At 37.2% G+C, this 20,391-nt stretch overlaps 1 protein-coding gene and 1 non-coding gene across 2 annotated transcripts in view; one reads left to right on the forward strand and one right to left on the reverse strand.

Annotated features, from left to right (window-relative positions):
* Positions 1-20,391, forward strand: part of DCHS2 (dachsous cadherin-related 2) — a 98,065-nt gene that overhangs the window by 72,719 nt on the left and 4,955 nt on the right. The window contains exons 11-18 of the mRNA XM_054382945.1: positions 2,384-2,518; positions 2,759-2,968; positions 4,172-5,029; positions 9,971-10,081; positions 11,807-12,018; positions 13,450-13,601; positions 16,466-16,596; positions 18,132-18,415. Of these exons, the coding sequence (XP_054238920.1) occupies positions 2,384-2,518; positions 2,759-2,968; positions 4,172-5,029; positions 9,971-10,081; positions 11,807-12,018; positions 13,450-13,601; positions 16,466-16,596; positions 18,132-18,415 (2,093 nt within the window). The remainder of the gene's footprint in view (positions 1-2,383; positions 2,519-2,758; positions 2,969-4,171; positions 5,030-9,970; positions 10,082-11,806; positions 12,019-13,449; positions 13,602-16,465; positions 16,597-18,131; positions 18,416-20,391) is intronic.
* Positions 19,020-19,126, reverse strand: LOC128968752 (U6 spliceosomal RNA). Its single transcript, XR_008489140.1, has one exon. It is a non-coding gene; the product is annotated as a U6 spliceosomal RNA (small nuclear RNA).

A 20,391-nucleotide genomic window follows, 5' to 3' on the forward strand; every position in this document is an offset into this window, starting at 1 on the left:
ACTTGAGCCTAGATTTGGAGCAGGGTGGATATTTGTTCCCATTTCTTCTTCACTGATGTTGGCACTAGATTTATTCAGTGTAATGTCAAAGCTGCTGCTTGTGGGAAGCCGTGAGAGCACAGGGACTACCTGTGCATGGTTGAGGAGTGGGAAAAGGGGTTGAAGCTTTTCCTTGGCTGCAGCTGAGGCACAATGCATCCACCCTGCCATTTGGACTGAAGAGAAAGGAATCCTTGCCAAGGGGCTTAGCTCCTCTTCCAGCTCATAATGCACAGGAAGAATAGTTTGTTTCTCATTTCAGTTTGTAATTTCAGCCCCCAAAGTGTGTCTAGCAGTACTGAATAATTAACTAACAGCTTGGATTAAGTGCAAACATGTCAACTGTTATGATATGTTATGTGAATGTGTAGAGTCCTCACGCTCCTTTCTTAGGCAGAGTGTGCAGCTTTCTCTTACTGCTAGGTATATGCTCCTAGCAAACGAATATGAGAAAGAAGGCAGTAAGTACTTGGTAAATAAATGTAATTCAAGTGTCCTTTCTATCTATGTACTTTAAAAGTATTAAGTTCAACAGTGTGTGAATAGTCAAGTTGGTTGGCTGTTGGATTTTGGACACTGTTTGTAAATAATGTCTGTTGTGAAATCTGCCAGGCACTGGGTTGCAGCAGTTCAGTTGTAAGAGAACCAATATCTAATAGTTAATATCAGCCCTGCAGCATCATGCTTCTGTTTTTTCCATCTGTAACATATTGGTGATTAAGGGTAAAAAAAAATGCAGTCAGAGCTGTGAGTGTCTTTTTTTAAATGAGATTGAAAGTTATCTAATGTGGGGGCAGATCAGATAGTGCATGTTGGTAACCTTAAACTTTCAACGCATTCTCTTTGATTGTCCTCCCTGCTCTGATCACTTTTCTTTCTTCTGGAATGCTAGAGGGATTTCTGTAAATTTTTTTTCTGCTGTATGAGTAGATCCGTCCCTTGACTTAGTTTAGGTGCAAATACAGTTGCAGTAATAGTTCTCTTAAATTTCAGTAGCATTGTCAACTATATAGCAAAGCTATTCAAAGGCAAACAAAAGATATCACAGATGGTAAAAACCCTGTAGGCTCTGTTTTTTCTTGCACTGGTGTTTCTCCGCCAACTCCAGTGCAGATTGTCCTGCTTCAACTGCAGCAGAAGAGAACAGGCAGGCAGTGTTTGAACAGCATTTTTCATATGACTAGGAGTGCTGTAGTTTTCCAGGTGCACCAACTGTCCCTATGCTGCTAAAAGACTGATTGTTGGTTGGAAAAACACAGAATGATGGAATGAAACTTAGAAAAATTTGGAAAAAAATAAAGTAGGATCAATAGGACAAGGCCTTCAAGTTTCATGTAGGATTAAACTAATTTCATTTAATAATGTAAGTACGATGGGCATAACATTATACTTTCCTCAGGAGGGTATGAAACTAGAAGAAATAAGAAACAAACTATTTTATTACCATGATAGTTTCAACTCAGACAGGCAAATTTGAAAGAGATTTCTAAAAGCTCACACAGTTTTAGTCTGTTTCCCTGAGAAAGAGAGGAAGACTAATATCCATGTACTACATACAAGTCTAATTAGGAACTGCAAGAAATTTGCATTCAGGAAAAGCTGTAGGTAAGGAAACTATTTAACCTTCCCTTTTGCAAATCCTGTATGACTTCATAAAACCAGGCAGTATCATTTCAGAGACTGGCTACAAGGTGGAGCAGTCTAAAAGGCCTGACACTTGCTGTGGGAATGTCCACCAAATTGGCTTTTCTGTTCAAGACAATCAGGAGATGGCTGCCTTTTGATCCCTGATGGGACCTGCCTGCTCAGTATTGTGAATATTTAGAACTGGTGGGCATGCCAAGAACTAGATGCTATCTTTGAATGTTTATAGTATTCAGTGTTATACTGTATAGAGACACTTGCATTAGCTTTCACTCAAGTTAAGTGGAGAACCAGATCTGTCACAGCAGCCTGATACGTTGCTTGACACCCTGTTGAGAAATAAACTACCTGCTCAGGGAGGGCAGAAGACAAATATATGGATTCCACTGTCTAAGTTAATGCTTTTTGGCACTATGCTGATGTATCAGCTTGTTTGGAGACATGCCCTGAGTCCCTAGACACGTGGTTGGGATCGCTTTGAATGGCTGGAAAACTTAGACACAAAGCAGCATCTGGACAAGGATTTTGAAGATCCAAATTTGAAATTTGGATCTCTTGTGCTGGTGAAGAAGCAGTTACTGCATGAAAAATAATTTCATCCATAACCTGTTTCCCAGAGGGGGCAGAAGAGAGAGACAAATATGACATGAACGTGAGGAGAGTGGCTGTGTTTTACTAAGACTTCCATTCTGCTTTTAAGGACTGAATTCCTTGCTTCAGTATGAAATCTTACCAGGAACTGGTTTTGAGAAATTCAGGATCAACTCAAGCAGTGGAGAGCTTGTAACAGCTGCATCACTGGACAGGGAAACCCAGGAGGTCTTCAGTATTAAAGGTAACAGTGTGACTGTATAACTGAGTGTAAAATGGGAAGTGAGAATGAGTGTGGTGTTACTATCAGTGTCACCTTTCTTTGTGCCATCTGAATTAGATGGAAGCAGTAAGATTTCCAGGTACAGAGGAGCATGAGCTTTTTGCATAGCACAAATGACTCCTATTCTACTGTTATTAAGGAACATCTATTGTTGCACCCACAAACATTGTATGAAATTTGCTTTCTTTTTATTAATCTTAGTTTTGGTTCGAGATAGTGGAGCCCTATCGCTGTCAAGCATGGTGACAGTTGTCTGCACAGTGCTAGATGAAAATGATCACACTCCCACGTTTCTTCTTCCCACCCCTGAGATCCAAATTCCAGAGAACCAACAGCCTTCCATCATTTACGTTACGCAGGCTGTAGATATGGATGCTGGCAGTAATGGAGCTCTAAGATACAAAATAATTGGTAAGTTACACTCCATCGTTTTTGTTAGTATAAATCAGGAAGCACATAAACAGCAGTATGCAAGTTTTAGACTAGTCTTGATTTTACCAGGCCTCTCTAGCTCCCATCTTATCCACATGCTTATTTCATGTGGGGGGAAAAAAAAATCTTTCACCCTTTTGTCAGTATTAATAAGCACTGTCCAGGCATACATTCAGTCTGCTTTCTACATTTGAAATAGTACAGAAAAGAAAAACAAAACTAACAAATGCTAGAAGGAGGCATTAATCACAAAACCATAATTTTGTCCTTTTTGTTACAGTTATGTAAGTTCTGAATATAAATATATCTCTGCAAATAACTGCAATATTTAATTTTACTTATTCTATCTTGAGAGCTTCTTTCATCCAGCAATTAACAATGTCATACTTGGTTTTTATTCTGCTAAACTCTCCCTGTTTCCACTATGCCAATATAAGCTTCACAGCTGTTCAAATCCTCCTTTAGTATCTTTGCACAAATACAAGTTTGCTCTGCTTACTTTGATTTGTGGCTCTCAGCAATAGATCAAATGTAGGCAGATAGCTACTGTGGTAGCAGCCAACACTTTTATCTTTGAAGAAATGGTTAAGAATCCCTTTGTTTTCTTGGTTTTAATTTCACAGTGTTTTGTGATGTTTAATTACCCTTGGTCTTTCTACATGTTGTAATGTGTGTATTCACTGTTACTAAAAACACTGACTTTTCTGTCGACTGCCTCGTATTTACCTCCCCATGCCCTCCAAATCAAGACCTTGCATAACTACTTGCTTCCAAATGACAGGTTTGTACAAGAGAACAAGGTACAAGTAATTACAATTGTCAGCGATGCTTTTTAGGTTTCTGGAATTTGTAAGAAGGGTTGGGAAGAGGTCACTTCATCCAGCAGTGTAGTTGCAGGGGATTTTATAAGGTGTGCTGCTTTGGGAAGAAAGACATGCATCTGGCAAAATAGCCACTCTGTAAATTGATATGACATTCTGTATTTACTGTCATTGCCACCCACTGTTTTAAATGAAATGCAGATTTTAATTTGTGTAAGAGGAACAAAACACGTGAAAGGCGCATGAGTGCACCAGCTGTAGGAGCAATTGGATCTTGTTATTGCAATTATAACAGTAATCACAAGGGGTTCTTTAAAAAACAGTTGTTTGTGGTAATTTTATTTTTTTATCTGTTTGAAAGGTGGAAATGGTGGAGAATACTTTGCACTAAATAGCACTTCAGGAGCACTGAGGGTCACTCGTAGCTTAGACAGAGAAGATGTCAGCAACTTCACTCTTGTAATTGAGTGCCGTGACCGAGGCAATCCTTCAAGAAGCTCCACTGCACAGCTCTATTTGACTGTCTTGGATGAGAATGACCACAACCCATTGTTTGCAAAGACCCAGTATCAAATCTCTGTGAGAGAAGACCTAGAGGAAGGCTCAATCATCCTGGACCTCCTTGCTTCTGATGAAGATGAGGGCCTGAATGGTGAAGTTATGTACTCCCTCATTGACGACACCTTTGGAGTGTTTGCTATCGACACTGTAACAGGGTCTATACTTACTACAAAGGCACTGGACCGAGAGACCAAGTGCCAGTATACTTTTAGGGCTGTGGCAAGTGACTGTAGCAGCCATTTGCCAAGAAGCACCACTGTCAGTGTTGTGGTGTATGTTGATGATGTTAATGACAATGATCCAGTTTTTTTGCAGAATCCCATCAGGGCCTTTGTACCTGCTGAAACTTCTGTGAATGAGATAGTAGCCACTGTAAGAGCAGAGGACATGGATCTGGGATCAAATGGAGCTGTTGTTTATAGTTTAATGGTAGCAGATACTGTATTTCAGATCAATGCAAAGACAGGAGACATCACTCTTCAGAAGCCCTTGACTTCAAAAGACTTCACTAATCAGCTGCTAGTGATGGCTTCAGATCAAGGTATCTCACCTCGAACAGCCACAGCTGTTGTCATTATCTTGACAGAGGAAAAGGAGGAAGAGATTTTATTCAGCCATAGCCTGTATGAAGCAAGCGTGCCTGAGAACAGTGCACCAGGTGGGCATCGAATCCCAGTTCGTGTTCTTGCATTTGCCAATATCCCCTCTTTTTGGAATGGTAATTGTAATAAATCTTGTAGGGAAACCTTGTTTCCCCTCACAGAGCAGGGAAAAGTTAATTTGGATGTAGCAAATGGCAGCCTGCCCTTTTCCAGTGCACCAGGATGAAAAAGAAGCATGGTCTGTTAGAGGCTTGTTTGGCTCTTGGGTTTGCCAAAGACAACAGTGATGCCCACATTAATCAGCCAGTTCCCTTGTCAAAGGTGGTATGTTTCCATCAGTTAGCCTGGGAAGCTCTGAGCATCAGTGGATTCAGTCTTTTAACAGAATGACTTTGAGTGGACAGCATTTACTTGTTTCACTTGTCAGTGCATGCATGCTCAGGTAAGTGCTGTGTACCAGAAACAATGTGACATTTGTTGTTTTTGAAAAACCCTTCCTGGGCCTTAAAGTGTCTCTGAAAGCTACTAAAACCTTACTGAAGTTTTGGGCTTTCCAGAAGAAGAGTAGGGTTGAGTGAAGGGGAGGTAAACGTTTATCTTTGGGTAGAGCCTGCGCTATTGAATAGCTACCTGCAGACAAACGAGCTTCAGTCACAACGTGTGTATTGACATGCTCAGATATCTGGCCTGCACTATAGTCTTGATTCAAACACTGCCTCATCAGGTTCATTCTGCAGAAGGTCATTTATCCTCTTCATAGATCAGATTTCCCTCAGTATTTGAAAATAGTCCTTTAAATCCTAAGTGTATTGTGATACTAGTGAATTTTTACATTTTGAGTAACAGCCTATATATTTGATTAGTAACTGGTGAAAAAGAAATGTGTCAATAATTCTGGAAAACCAATCAATACTCCGGGATCATCACAAACAGAGTGAAGAATGAAGGGTACAGATTGCTGTTGCAGTAATTATTGATGTGGTTGCTCAGTCAGTCCTTCCTCTGTTCCTATTTGGGATTAAAAGTCAAATTTTCAGCAGTGTAATTTAAGATAAATGTAATAATATGAATATTGCTGATGTTTCAGTTAACAGATCAAAAGGAGGCCAGAAGATGAATTTTATTTTTTTAAGTAACTTTTTTTTTAAACCATAGATGAAATATTTTGGTTTCATGCTATTTAAAAAAATTGTGATGAGTGATCAAACCACTAAGTTAAAATATCCTTCTAGCTCTCTCACTGTACATGGGAAAGAACATGGGATTTTGGAACAAGTAGAAAGCTTCCAACAGGAAAGAGTGAAGCATGCAGTAGCCTTGGTGGTTAAAACACTTTCCTGAAATATGAAGGGTCTCCTCGGGTAAAGGAGCATTTATTTCCCTTTCACTCCATACTGAGCACCTAGAGCACAGAACCTGTTGGATAAGAATTTTTTTTTGTTGTGTTTTTTTTTTTTTTTAAACTAGTGCTTCATTTATTGCTTCTATTACAAGCAAAAAGCCCCCAACCAACAAAAAAAAAAAAAGGCAAACCAACAAAAAACCCCAGTAAAACCCCCAAACCTAAACACGTTTGTCATGACATTTAAAAAAATACTCTTTATTCCATGTATTTGACAAAGGTTTAAAAGTTGTTTTAGATACCCTAAAATCAATCTTTTCTGTGAATGTGAGTCACAGATACCCAAAGCCTGCAAGCCCTGTTTCACCAGAGTCAGCACTGACCAGTCATTAATTGCATGTCACTTTGCACAGGAGAATCTGTCCTGAGGGAATTGCTTCTTCCTGAAGATACAGTTAGAGAGCCATGTGTGCTAATCTTTCATTTTCTGTCTTTTCATTGATCTACCTATTAAGAGTCAATCGTGATGTATGGAGGTTCTCTATCCTAGGTGTTCAGAAAGAGGAGAGACCAGAGTGTTGCCAGAGACAAGCTCTGGGCTCTCAGTTTTGTCTCCCTCTTGCACCAGGCCTGTATTTTTAGAATGTGTCCTGAGAACCTGTTTGTCAGGCCAAGGCCCTGGGATTTCTTTTCTTTTCTTTTTTTCTTTTCCTTTTTTGGAGAGATGGGATTGACCTCTATTAATCCTGCCTTAACATTTCTTTTTAGTTAAGAAAAAACAATGAACGAGAACAAGATAGGTTTCATTAGGTTTAAAGGAAGCAATCTGTATGGCTTTGTGGCAATAGATTAACTGATCTGATCCTAAATTTTCCTAAATGTAGATACATTCTTGGGTCAAACTAGACAATCTAGCTCAAAATTACGGAAATGCCCCAAGGAGCTGTGGTCAGAGAATGCCATAGTCGCATAGATAATACCAATAAAATTCTATTTATGTTGCTCTGATTAAAAGAAATTTCAGAGTTTCAGGCTAAACTGGAGGTTTTCATCCCAAAATGTTAGTTTGTATAGTAAATAAAAGTCTGTTTGCTTAGATGATCAAATTCTTCTAAGAATATGAGAGATTTAACCAAACAGTAATACTGTTTTGGCTCTGCCTGTAGTATTTTCTCATTTATGTAAACATAAATAAATATCAAATGCTTTACATATCAGAGGGGAAAAAAGCATGTCTATAATTATAAACTTCATAGAAGTTAGTTTACAGGAGATCTGTGGTCCTGGGACCCTTACAAATACACATGGTACCAGTGTATGCCATCCAGGGGATATTTACATTGCATACTGATTATTACAGAACTCTTAAGTGGTTTTTCCTCCTAATTTAATTTTTACCTAAATTAATAGAGTGGGAAAACTCTTATTTTTTTAAAAGAATGAAAAATCAGAGTAGTGCATATGACAAAAGCCAAAGCCAAGGGTTCTTAGTTTTAATGTAGTCTTAACTTGTCAACTCGGTCAGTACACCAGGAATTGGTCCTTGTGGTCAGATTTTCTTTAAGTGTTCCAAGTGCTCCAAGTGTGATGACCTTCAGAAAACACCATTCTTTTTGTTTCATACTGACTATTTAATGTCTTTAAATATTATAAATTGCATTACAACAGGTACTTGAAAGCCAGTCAATAAATTCTCAATTCACAGTGGTCTCCAGAGAGTAAGAAACTTTCATTATTCATCAAGCTTTCAGTTGAATGGTTGTTTGCATAGAACTTCCTTGGAGACAGATTCACCAGTAAAACTTGTTGACTGTTCTATATTTTTCCTAAAAGACATAAAATATGTAGCCTCTTACTCTGTAAATCATCTGTTGCTCTTTGTGCTCAGTTAGCTTTTCCTGTCATAAGCAATTAAGAGGTCTTGAGAAACGACAAATATGACCCAGGGTTAGGTGACAAAGGGGGGGAAAGAGAGACTACTGTAATGACAGCTGAAGAGAGAAAAAATGATGTAGTGATACAGTAGCTCAGTTCTGGTCTATATGTTATGTCCAAACATAGGGTAGATAATGTTTTGAGCCTATGTGGCCAGGAAGGTAAATACTGTTCGCACTCCCATCTTTCAGTTTAAAGTCATCAGGTATAATGTAAAGGTTGGTAAGTAGGCTGTTTAAAGCAGTTTGAGATACTTTCAAATGCAATCAGATTGTCTATGATTGAACTGAAAAACTATAAAATTCTCTCCATTTTGCTTAATATTCTGAACTGATTCAGAAGTTGATTGTACATCATTTCAACCAACAGAAAGATAACTGCTTTCTGCTACTAGCTTGATCTCCCTCCTTCCTTGCACTAGCTTCAGTGTTGATCTTATCCTCATCCCGCCATTACAGTGTGCTTTGCAGCCAGAAATCTACCTTTCTTTTAATTTGCTCCAGGTTAAGTGTTACAAACAGACTGCTGATAGCATTAAAAGATAAATAGTGCCATTTTTTGGACCTTGATTTATTTTTTTTTTTCTTATCTTTAATGCTGCTCTGAGGATGCTGTGAATGATTACTCTTGCAGACTTTTGTGGTAAATCAAAGTTGCTCAACAATGAAAATTCAAACTGCAACCCCTTATTTTAGTTCCTAAAAAAGCCTAGTGCAATGTTCATTTCAGTCTTGATTGGATTTTGCTTCTGTATCTTTTTTGATAAATGTCTTATGAATATACTGGCAGAAAATTACAGCTGTCAAAATCAACAAATTTTTGCTTTTGACAGTCAGATTTCAGGAGCAAATGACAAACCACTTAAGAAAAGATTTCCTGTTTAAAGAAAAAAAAAAAGGAACAACACTAAAAAAAAAAAAAGGTAACAGTTGTAAGAGCAACATTTCCTTTCATTTTTGCACCAAAAATAAGGTCCTTTCCTCCCACATCCAGGATACTGAGTGTGAACAGCATGCTTTTTATAATGTAATAAAATAGCTAGTTGTCTGTAATCATGTTTGGAGGAGTTCAGGTTGCACGGTAACCTTACTCCATCACAACTATATGGGATCAATTACAATTAAATAATTAATCCATTGAAATAAATTCCCATATATACTAAACAATTTCATAACTCTTTTGAAAAGAATAGTTATTTTGGAATCATGATAATGCTTTTAAAACTTGCTATATTTTTGTTAAATGTGATGATTCTGAGCACTATAATGTATTCAGTTCCACATTTTTCTTCTAATGCCGTCTCAAACAGCATTTTTATTTCATGTGTCTTGCATTCTATATTCAGTTATTGGTCTTTTCATGGATTGTGAATTCTGCTTGAATTGACACATGGGTATGCATGTAGTTTCATCTTTTCAATACTTCTATTGAAAGATGGCTAGCTAAAATTTTTAAGAATATTTCTTTTAAAGCACTGTTCAAAAATCCAAATTGAATTCAGATAACGGAAAAAAAACCTCTTTGTGGTGATTCAGGAGTAACATGCATTCTTATGATACACAAAAAGAGGACTAATTTTCTTACTATAATTAATGCAAAGGTGAGATTTAAATGACCAAAGATAGTGTAACCTCAATAAAAGGTCTGCTGTTCACATTAATATAAAAGAGAATAAAACCTTTTAAGTATACATGATGAAAATGTCTTATTGCTTCCATAGGTACACCAGTCCTAACTGTGGAAGCTTATGAAAGGATTTTTACAGGAGAAAGCATAAAATACAGCATCTTCGGTGACAAGGAAAGCATATTCTCCATACACCCCATTACAGGTAATTTTTTATAAATATGTGGGTTTTTTTCAGTGGTCTGTGTAGCATAAAGAACATAGTCTCCAAGCATCAGGTGGAATACTCTTGTAACAAGCCATGCTGAGAAATGATTACATGATGGGTTTTTTATGAGTTTCTTAAGCACACTCTTCACAAACAGTGGTGGAATTTCTATAGCAGTGGAAGTTAGAGGTCTTACTGTGAGATTTATGAGCCATTGTGGTTTCTTCTGTTTCTTAGTAAACAATAAGTGAAGTGCAGCCTTTCAGGACCCTTAAAAGCAATTCTTACTTCAGCATTAATTCTGGTACCAGTGACTCTCTAACCGTTGTTTCTACAGCAGAAGTATTTTGAGCTATATTGATGCCCTTTCTATCTTAGGTATTCTAAACAGCCAAAGGTCTGTTCTACTTGTCTTTTCAAGTACTGATGTTAGTTGACCTCACTATGGAGAAGACTTTTGCCTCTTCTAAGGGAATTATTATGTCACAGAGTCAAATAAAGTATAGTAGGGAGTGATGACTCAAAGACATGAACTAGTCTATATTCTGACACAGAAGGGGAATCAACCATTCCAAAATATGACAGAAGTTTTATCAGCTGTGTTCTTAAACTCCCAGTGATGGTAATTCTGTAAGCCCTCAGTCTGTACAAGTCTTGGCAGTTGGCAAGTTTTTGTTACTTATGTGAACGTTTACTGAAATGATTTAAACATTGCTTCTTAACCTAGTAACAAGACAGAGGAAGAGAACCCCGTTCTTTACTACTTGAAGGCTGTTAACTTTGTTTCATCTTCTTGTGGGCTAGAATGAACAGCTCAGTTCCTTCACTTGTTCCTACTAGGTGTTGTACCTCAAACTTGATTTTTTGCTCCACTCTTGCAGTTATTCTGTCATCTTGAAGTGCATTCCTTCTGTCACTGTCTTTTTCTGTATACAGAATGTGATCATTTTTAAATGTCGTGCTGAAGACAGACCACCTGCCAACTTTAAAATCTTTATTCCAAATTTCAATTCTTGAACACTCACAGATCCATAAACAATATCCAGTCATTGCTGCTTAGCTTAGAAAATAAAAATTAAAAAATACTAGTTTGGAGAGCCACAGCAGATGTGTTTTTATGCTATCACAGGATTGGGATATAGATATTCATGGCATCGTTACTGAAAAATTCGTGTAAAACTGAATTTAAGTTCTAAAGAAATTAACACACAAATTAACTGTTTGATGTATGGGTGTAATTAATATGTTCAATTATAATGCTGTATTACCCAGAGTATTGAAACAATGACCACCAATTTCTAAAGACATCAGGAGTGGGTGTTTTCACTGTATCTCAGTCAGATACAGAAACCGACACATCTGTTGCCTGGTTTGGATACATATAGAGGGCTAGATGTAGCCATTCTCAGATATCACATGTCCAGGAGCACACATTGTGAAGCCACTTTATTCCTTTGTCCCTCTGTCAGTAAATGGACTTTGTTTAGAAAATTGCCAACATGATGGTTGATCAGTGAAAACTTAGCTGTCTAAGCTTTGTACAGTAACTAGCATGTGGGAAGTGCTAGGTAGAGGAAGGACACAGTGGGAAGCTTGCTGGAGTTCTGTCATGTGTCTGGTGAAGGAGGCTATATATGTTAGGAGCTTCATAACTGCATTTGTGCATATTTTTCCTTGATTAGGTTTGTCACATCTTGATACTACTTTATTTTAATAAACCAGGTGTGATCACAGTGAAAGAGCCAAAGTTTCTTGATCATGAAGCTAGGAATAAAATATATCTTTCAATTTTGGCTGAAAATAGTTTGAATTCAGCACTCTGTGGAGTAACAGTTTTGATACAAGATGCGAATGACAATGTACCTAAATTTGAGCAAAGCTATTACAAAGCATCAGTATGGGAAGGCCAGAGCCCTAAAACAGACATCATACAGGTAAGTGGAAATATATTTTTCAAAGCTCAGTGATATAGTTAAAACCAATTTTGGCTGGTGTGTTCAGTCCTGTCTGTTCTGGATCACTGTCTCTTGGGGTTCTTGGTATTGCTACTACTGTGCTTTGAATATCTAAAATATTAAATGATTTATTGTTTTTTTCCTGGACTACATTTCAAATCTTTTATATATGTTTAAATTGAAAAAGAATTCTTTATCTTCTTAACAGTTGTGCAGATGGACTTTAAATTATTTTTAACAACATTTCTGTTTTTCTCTTCAAGTAGTGGAAAAAATACCATTCAAATCTGTGGTTCTGGTAACAATATAGACTGAGCCTTGCATTAATGCATCTACTGAAAGGGCTCTAGCAATAAAAAGAATACTTTCAACTCATCAGACTAGTTGAGTCAAACCCGAGTGTTCAATTTAAAATCTGATGCCTAGAGAGCAGCTTGTCTTAATTTAAATGTGCAAACACTTCTTCCTATGAATGGATCCATTCTCCAAAAGTGTTTCCAGCTGGCCATGTTAGAGCAAAAGAAGACATCAGTTGGACTAGAAGAACGCATAATTTCCTCAATATATGTTCTTACATTGCAAGTCAGGTCACAGTGAGGGTCATGTTAGGTACTAAAGATATTTCTCCTCTAGAGAATAAATGGAAAGCTACAAATGCCTCCAGGGCAAAGTGATTAGAAACTGATGGACATTTTATTTAGAGAAACATACGTCTAGGAATGCTGAAAAATCAGAAGGCAGTCAACCCAGATGTGTAGTCAGAATTTTATAACAGAATAGATTCTTTTTCCTTTATTCAGTCTGCTCTGTTTTGGATCCCATACTCACTAAAATGCTTGTTCAGCACCCAGAAGAATACAAAGACGACTCTTTAAAGTCAGAGGAGTCCTTGAGAAACCAGTTCACTGGTTTTGAATGATATTTTTTCTGTTGGTTTTACAGCTTGCCTTTATCTTTCTTTATATTTGCTGGTTCATCTTTTAAAAAGGAATTAATGAACCATTCCATGAAAGCTCCAAAGCCAAATTAATTTCATTATTTTATCCTTTTTCTTATGGCAGTAATACTTTAATGGTCAGTCCTGAACGCCTGAGAAATTATATTTTTATGCACTAAACAGAGACAGCATTCTAACAGCAGCCTTAATAGAAGCAATGTGAAATTATTAGATTCAGCCCTAGCACTTTATGTAGCTGAATTTCAGATTGCTTGAGGAAAGAACTCATGTGCATCCTATTGTAATACATGAGCAGATTTTGTGAACTTACATGACACTCATGTTGGTGACCCATGATTATTTGCTTAAATCTGTGCAGTCAAAAGGAAAGAAATGTATGGCTGTAGTGTAAGGTTTTTCTTTCTGAAATATTCTGCCATTCTGAATTAAGCCTCAGTTTGGATCCCAAACAGGTATTTGCAACTGACCCTGACAGTGGGCTGAATGGAAAAACTGAATACTCAATTTTATCTGGTAATGAAAACGCAGCCTTTCTAATTGATTCAGCACGAGGGATTATAGCAACTAATACAGTCCTGGATCATGAAAATGCTTCATCTCACAGGTTTGTATGTAAGGTTCTTATAAAAATATATTGTTCTTTTTGTTCATATTGGCTTGATATTGTTTGTTATATATTTTATAGCTTTCTGTTGGTATTCATTACCCATAGAACCTGGGCATGAGCCAGATAGCCTAGAGAACAGCCCTAAAGCTGCCCATTTGTACCATGGGTTCTTGTGTACTCAAATTTAGGGGAAGAAATGCAAAATTGTGTACTCAATGACAACACTTAGAGATGTGAGTGTTATTCACTATGCAAATGGTGACAGTTCCTGGATTTTAATTTGAGAACTCTACAGCCATTCCCTCTCAGGAATCACTTTTTATACATACGTGAAGACAAAGAGAAAACACTCAAACCAAATACAAGAAATAGGTACATATTCCATTCTTCAGTTAGAATATAGTTCAAATTTTCTTCTCCCTAATATGATACCATGTTCCTATAGGCTGTTTCCATCTATAAGCTGTCATGTACTAAGTATTTTTTTCTTCCTGTTCCCCAAGAAAGTGTGAGTAAGTGTGATCAAGGACACATGACAATTTTTCTTTACAGATCACACCATAATTGGAATTAGAATGCAAATGAACCATGCATTGAAGAGAAATTATGACAGTGCAGACTCATTAATACACACTTTCAACGTACTGCAATCACTACAAAAAGTAAATTTCTGTGTATGTGTCAGTCTAAATCAACTTTTTGTTCCATATGGTTGTGGCATCAGTTAAATTTTCTTATCCTCTGAGGCCTCAAAATTGTAAGCAGAAATCAAAATTCAGAATCAGAATTTTTATGAACCAGAATAACTTTTAGAAAACCCCATCAAAAAGATCAACAGAGCATTATTTTTTTAAATAAAAATCAACATAGTTTGTCAATAACATCCTAAAGGAAATACTTTGGTTTAACTTAGTATACACAACACATCATTTGGAGTTTATTTTTCACATTTTCACTGAATCAAAAATATCGGTTCTGATTTTTAGTCATTTAAATAGAGTAATACATTTGTAATACATTTTATTTGTAACTAGTACTTTAAAAGAAAACCTTTAATAAATCCTCCGATGGAAGGACGTTTAATGGTGATGAAGCACTGAAGGTGTGCATATAATAATTCTCATATCTGTCTTTAACTGGCAGCCTGATTTATTTCAGTGTTTATGTTGGAATTCTTAAACTGACAATTTGTTCATGGAATCTGAAACTTCATGTTCCCTCCTCTGTATTAATGCACTATTAGTAGGTATGTTAGATGAAAAGTGAATAGCAAAAGGTTTCAAAATTGTTTTCCTGTTTAATTTTGAAATGTTACTATTCTTCCAGATTTGCCAGGAGTTGTTTATTTTATCTAAATTTGAACATTTTGATCCCCAGAAGTTTGAAGTACCTTATATTAGGAGTTCTAATGAAAGTGTTGACAGAATCTTAATTTTAGTGCCTTGAATGTGATGTTTTATGACATTTTTTTCTGAAACCATAGAAAGTGATTATTTTTAGTAAAATATTTCCATATGTATACTTTACCAATATTAATTCTAGAAAAAGTATGCTTTCTCTGTGGAGTTATACATGGTCACTGATTGAATTCTAGCCTACAATTCAAGATATTTGTTATCTTGCTCTCAAAAATCACAAGAATACCAGAGCAGAGCTCTGTTTTGGTTCAGGAATGGAAGTGATGCAATCCACAGCTTGAGTTGCAGCTTTGGTACTCCATATTGTCATGTGAACTCATAGTAAATAGTATCTATTTGACACTTTAAACAAAACCTGTGACTTAGAAGAAAGAGGGAGAAATAAAGCATTCAGAAGATCTGCAGGGAGACCCAGAAAATGTTATGTGACATGCAAACGGTTACGAGTACACAGAGCACTTAACTGAGACGCCTGGCTCTGACTTGTGTATTCTTTTGCATAGATTGATGTAGTCTTCTCAATTTCGTCTGTTCTTGGGGTTTTTTTTAGAGCAGCTATTAAGTAAGAGTTAATTTTTAAATTTTCTTCTGGTCAATTTTTAATACTTGGGAGTGGTGAAGTCTTCTTTGCTTAAAATAAATATTTGCTCTTTATTGTTCAGAAGCTAGTTTCCACAGAAAGTAAGCATCCTTTTATCCATGTTTTTCAGGTTGTCACTTACCGTTTTCTTTGCTACATTGTTTGTAGACATCAAAAGGTTGTTAATAGAATCTACTACCCATCCTTATGCAGGTGTAAAATGGAAGCATACAGGCAACTTCTGTTAATTGGACAGTAAGATTTTTGTCCCACTAAAATCAGTGAGAGAACTTTGCCATTGTCAAATGGTGTTCAGGCTTTCAATTTTTCACTTATATTCATAAATAAAATATAGAGGCTATTCATTATCTCTGCAGACATTTTGGCTGAATATTACTGTGAGTGTTTTCATATTACCAAATTTACACATTCCTGTTGTCTCATTAAAAACAATGAGGAGAGTCAGGCTCCTCCAAAGGACAATTTGGTGCATAAAGTTTAATTACTGCTCTGAACTACCAACTGGAAAAATATGTCTCATTGGATAGATTCTTCCAAGCTTGTCTAACCACCTGCATTTGGTATGAAATTGGTTGAAATGAATACAGATGAATACTTCCTTTTCTTTGTATGATTTTATGTTTTCGTCACCTAGAATCTCCTGGATATTTTTCCTGCAAGATACCAAAGAAAAAACCCTAAAACTCCAGATAGTCAGCCTTACAGAATGACAGAGGTTAAGAGGTGCAATGAGAAGCAGAAACAGTTAATCATTTAGTTCATTTTTTTTCCTTTGCTTATAACATTGGTGGATAATTTGATTTCTGACCGGTGTTGACAATTACTGCTTCCTTTAATTGTAGGCTGGTTGTACAAGCTGCTGACAAAGGAAATCCCAGCCTTTCTGCTACAAGTCTTGTGAGCATACAAGTGTTAGATATTAATGACAATGCTCCGATTGTCCAACCTCTAGATGAAGTGGAGATCCTGGAAGGTAAGTGTGATGGTAACAGCTAAGTTTTTGTTAAGACTGGGATTTGTCAGACAATGGTAGTGCTTTTGGTGACTTGTGTAACTAAGCAACTGTAGTAAAAAGGATAATGAATCATATTAAAATGGAAATATTAAGTAAAATGTGATCTGTTTTTCTTCTGAGAGGCATGATTCTTAATCTTTAGACATTGTGTTTTTAAGATTGGAACAAAACCCATAGGCAATTCTGAAAGAGGAAAACAAATGCTGCAGAAATACATCTGTAATCTGTTCATTTTGGGCTGCACTGTCATTCTTCAGATGTCTTCAATTTCTGCTCTCTCCAGTAAAAATACTTGGTGTTAAAACCAGCATCGTTATAAATGAGACGTTTTTAACTTAACTGTGATGAAAGAAATAATTTCTGTAAATTTGAAGGAGATGTTAAAATACTCTACAGCTTGATCCAGTTGATCATGAAGAGGAGGACCCTGGACTTCTTGAATTCTGATCTCATCACAGATCTGTTACTTTGTGTAACATTGGCTCAGCATTTACAGACATTGAGTCTTAAGCCCATCATTTTCAAATACGGACATCATACACGTTGCACTAAGATACACATCAGAAAGTTTATAAAGATTCAGGTGCTGAAATTCCAGTACCTATCTTAAAAGATACAGACTGTCTTTCTTGTGATATTTTTTGCCCTTTTCTAAATTTACTTCCCACTCATAATGACAGATACAGGAGTCATGGATGCACAGCAGCTGTAAACTACCTGGTAGTTATTTAGGGTTTTGTATTCCATTTATGAGCACTTGCTTTAGGACATTGCATGGAAATTTTTGAGGCTTAATGCCCCAGGCATCTAAATGGGAAACTGTTTAGTTTCTCTTAACTTCAGACTTTGTTAGATGATCACTAAGAGGTTTAGTTTGCAATCCCTGGTACTATAAACTTGACACATGACAAAAGCTGTCTGTATCCTGTTTCCTGATCCTCTAGGACTGTATCTTGAGATCTCAAGATTTTTCTGCCATGTAGGTCTGTCTGGAGGTCTCGTTTTCCTTTAGTGGCCTTCTCCTTTGTAAAAGCTTAAAAATTGTATTCACTGGTGGTACACAGACCAGGGGACTCTGCCTCAGTTAAATATACTTATGGTGTATGGTAAATATACTTTGTGTATATTTATAATATAATATAAGTAAATTTACTTATGGTAAATATACTTTGTGACACTTCAAAAAATTAATGGCACCTAAACACTTGTGGAAAACCATGGAACTTCCTGTTACTGGTGAAGAAACAGTTACAACTACAGAAAAGAAAACCTCAATTAAAATTGGGATAAAGCAATTGCAGTTGAAGAAATCCACTGCTGTTTCTGTAGCATTTCTGAATACTGTTCTTGTTGTAAAACGCAAAGTCTAACCACCAAAAGCTGATACACAAAGATTACATATATTTAAGATTCAATATTACAAAACTGGCAAAATTGTCAGAAATTGTAACATCATTTTCAGCTATGACTTATTCTGGAAATTGTTATTTCAGATGCCCTGCCCGGTTTTATAGTGACTCAGGTATCAGCAAGTGATGCAGACTCCAGGCCAGCACTTCAGTTTGGTTTTATTTGTAATAGTCCTGGAAGGAAATTTGCCATCAATCAACACACTGGCGTGATCATATTGGTGGAACCACTAGATTTTGAAGAAACTGCTGTGTATAAGCTGAGAATCATAGTTTCAGATTCTGTACATCAAACAGAAGCAGAACTCACCATCACTGTTTTGGATGTCAATGATAACCCACCAGTGTTTACTCAGGATTTGTATCAGGTGGGAATGTAGCAAATAGAAAAAAATTGTGATGTCTTTCTGTCTGTGATGATAGGTAGTGTAAGTGCATGTTTATATTTGTCTTTAAAATGCTTTTAAGCACTGAGAAGGAAGGTCTCTGCAAACTAGTGCTGAGTATAAACAGAGCAGAACTTTTCTGGGAAGCACTAGCCACTTCCTAGGAATTCTGTTAAGAGGACTGAGGGAATTGTTCAGGTTTCATGTTTGTGGTTTCTGACTTCAGAAGAAAAGTGGTGTGAATGGTAGCTCTACTCCATACACTGTGTGTTTATCCCTGGGAGTTGCAGGATATAATCCAAACCGATTTGAGGATATGAGAGTCCAGTGTTCAGAGCTTCCTTCTGAGAGAATCGTAAAGAAGTTGGTAGATTTATTCTGGCCCCATTACTGTGCTATGAATTTCTTCATTTTCAGTTACAGAGCTCCACAGAGGTGTAGAAAATGCCCATGCTAGTCCTATGAGCTAGACCAGCTAGTTATACCATGTTGCACCCTAGGCTATGGAGTACTGTCTTGGCTGCCAGGACTCACTATTGACTCATATTGGGCATGGTGTCTACCAGCATCCCTAGACCCTTAATAAAAAGTAGTGAAATGTTTCATGAATACACATGTCATCGTTGCACAGGGGCCATGCAAAGCTCCTCTGTATCACTCTACATTTATTATATGTACTACCAATGTGAGCGCAATATCATACGAGTTGGCTGCTAAAAGGGTTTTGCCCTCACTTCATTGGTCCTAAGGTTGTGGGGCTTTGGCACATGCATGTGGGCTCAGTGCATGTAATGGACTTAGGGTTAGGGGTGGAAGGAGGGACAAAGCCTAGAGCTCCAGGTGGAGTTAGGCTGCAGTAAGGCTTCCACAGGAGAGATGAGGCTGGCACAGGAGTTGCTTTGTTAGGACTTGTTTGTGTGAAACTATGCTGTGCAGCTTGTTCTGAGACCTGAGAGAGTCTAGAGCATGGATCATACAGCCTGGAAGAGGGAAGGCTTAAGGAGGATCTGTGTGTGCCAGTATGTGTAAGGAGAGTAAAAAACACAGAGCCAGAGTCTCTTCTGTGGTCTCCAGTGACAGAATGAGAGGCAGTGGGCACAAACTGAAATACAGGAAATCACGTTTAATCATCAGGAAAAACTCTTTAAAACACTGACAGTGACTGAGTAATGGCACAGTTTGCCCAAAGAGGTTGTGGAGCCTTCATCCCAGCAGATATTCAAAACTCCACTGTGCTCGTGGGCCCCTTGCTCTAGGTGATGCTGCTCTCAGCCAAAGGTGGGACCAGATGACCTCTGGAGGTGTTTTGCTAGCCTCAGCCATTCTGTGATTCTGTGAACTGAGTTGTTTACTTCACTTGGTTCTTTTTGTGTGTGATGGATGTGCTAACAGCCAAAAATATGAAGCACTACAGAAGGCTTGGATTGAAAAATGCTTTGTGTTTATAAATCTCAGCCAGGTTTAATGAAGAAATAAGCCTAAATGTTTGATGTAGTAAAGAAATTTCATCTTCTGAGCATGTGCAGGCACAGCAATTTAATTTCTCGGATAACTATGAGACAGGGTGTAGGCACCTGTGAAACTTTCAGGTGCCTGAGTTGTCAGGATTTGTGTAAATTGCCTACTTAAAACTCATCAGTCAAAATTCTGAAAAAGAAATTTTGTCAACCCCCATACATGTCTGATTTTAGAGAATAGTTTGGGCAAGTACTTGCTTGGGCAAGTGCTAGGAATTTTTTTTGTCCATTGGAGCAGACGTTACAGGCAAGGTTCTTAACTAAGGCAAAGCAGTGTAGCTCCGTTGACTCATAAATAGCTGAGCTTCTCTCTTCACAATCCTGATGTTTTGGTGTATTGCTAGGGCAGTGAGATGCACTGCTTCTTTCTGGTCAGTGGTATGTATGAATTCCCTAATCATTATCCTGTAATTTTTACCCTTTTATTGTCCTTTCATATGT

Source organism: Indicator indicator, chromosome 8, assembly GCF_027791375.1.
Source record: "Indicator indicator isolate 239-I01 chromosome 8, UM_Iind_1.1, whole genome shotgun sequence".
In the NCBI taxonomy this organism is placed as follows: domain Eukaryota; kingdom Metazoa; phylum Chordata; class Aves; order Piciformes; family Indicatoridae; genus Indicator; species Indicator indicator.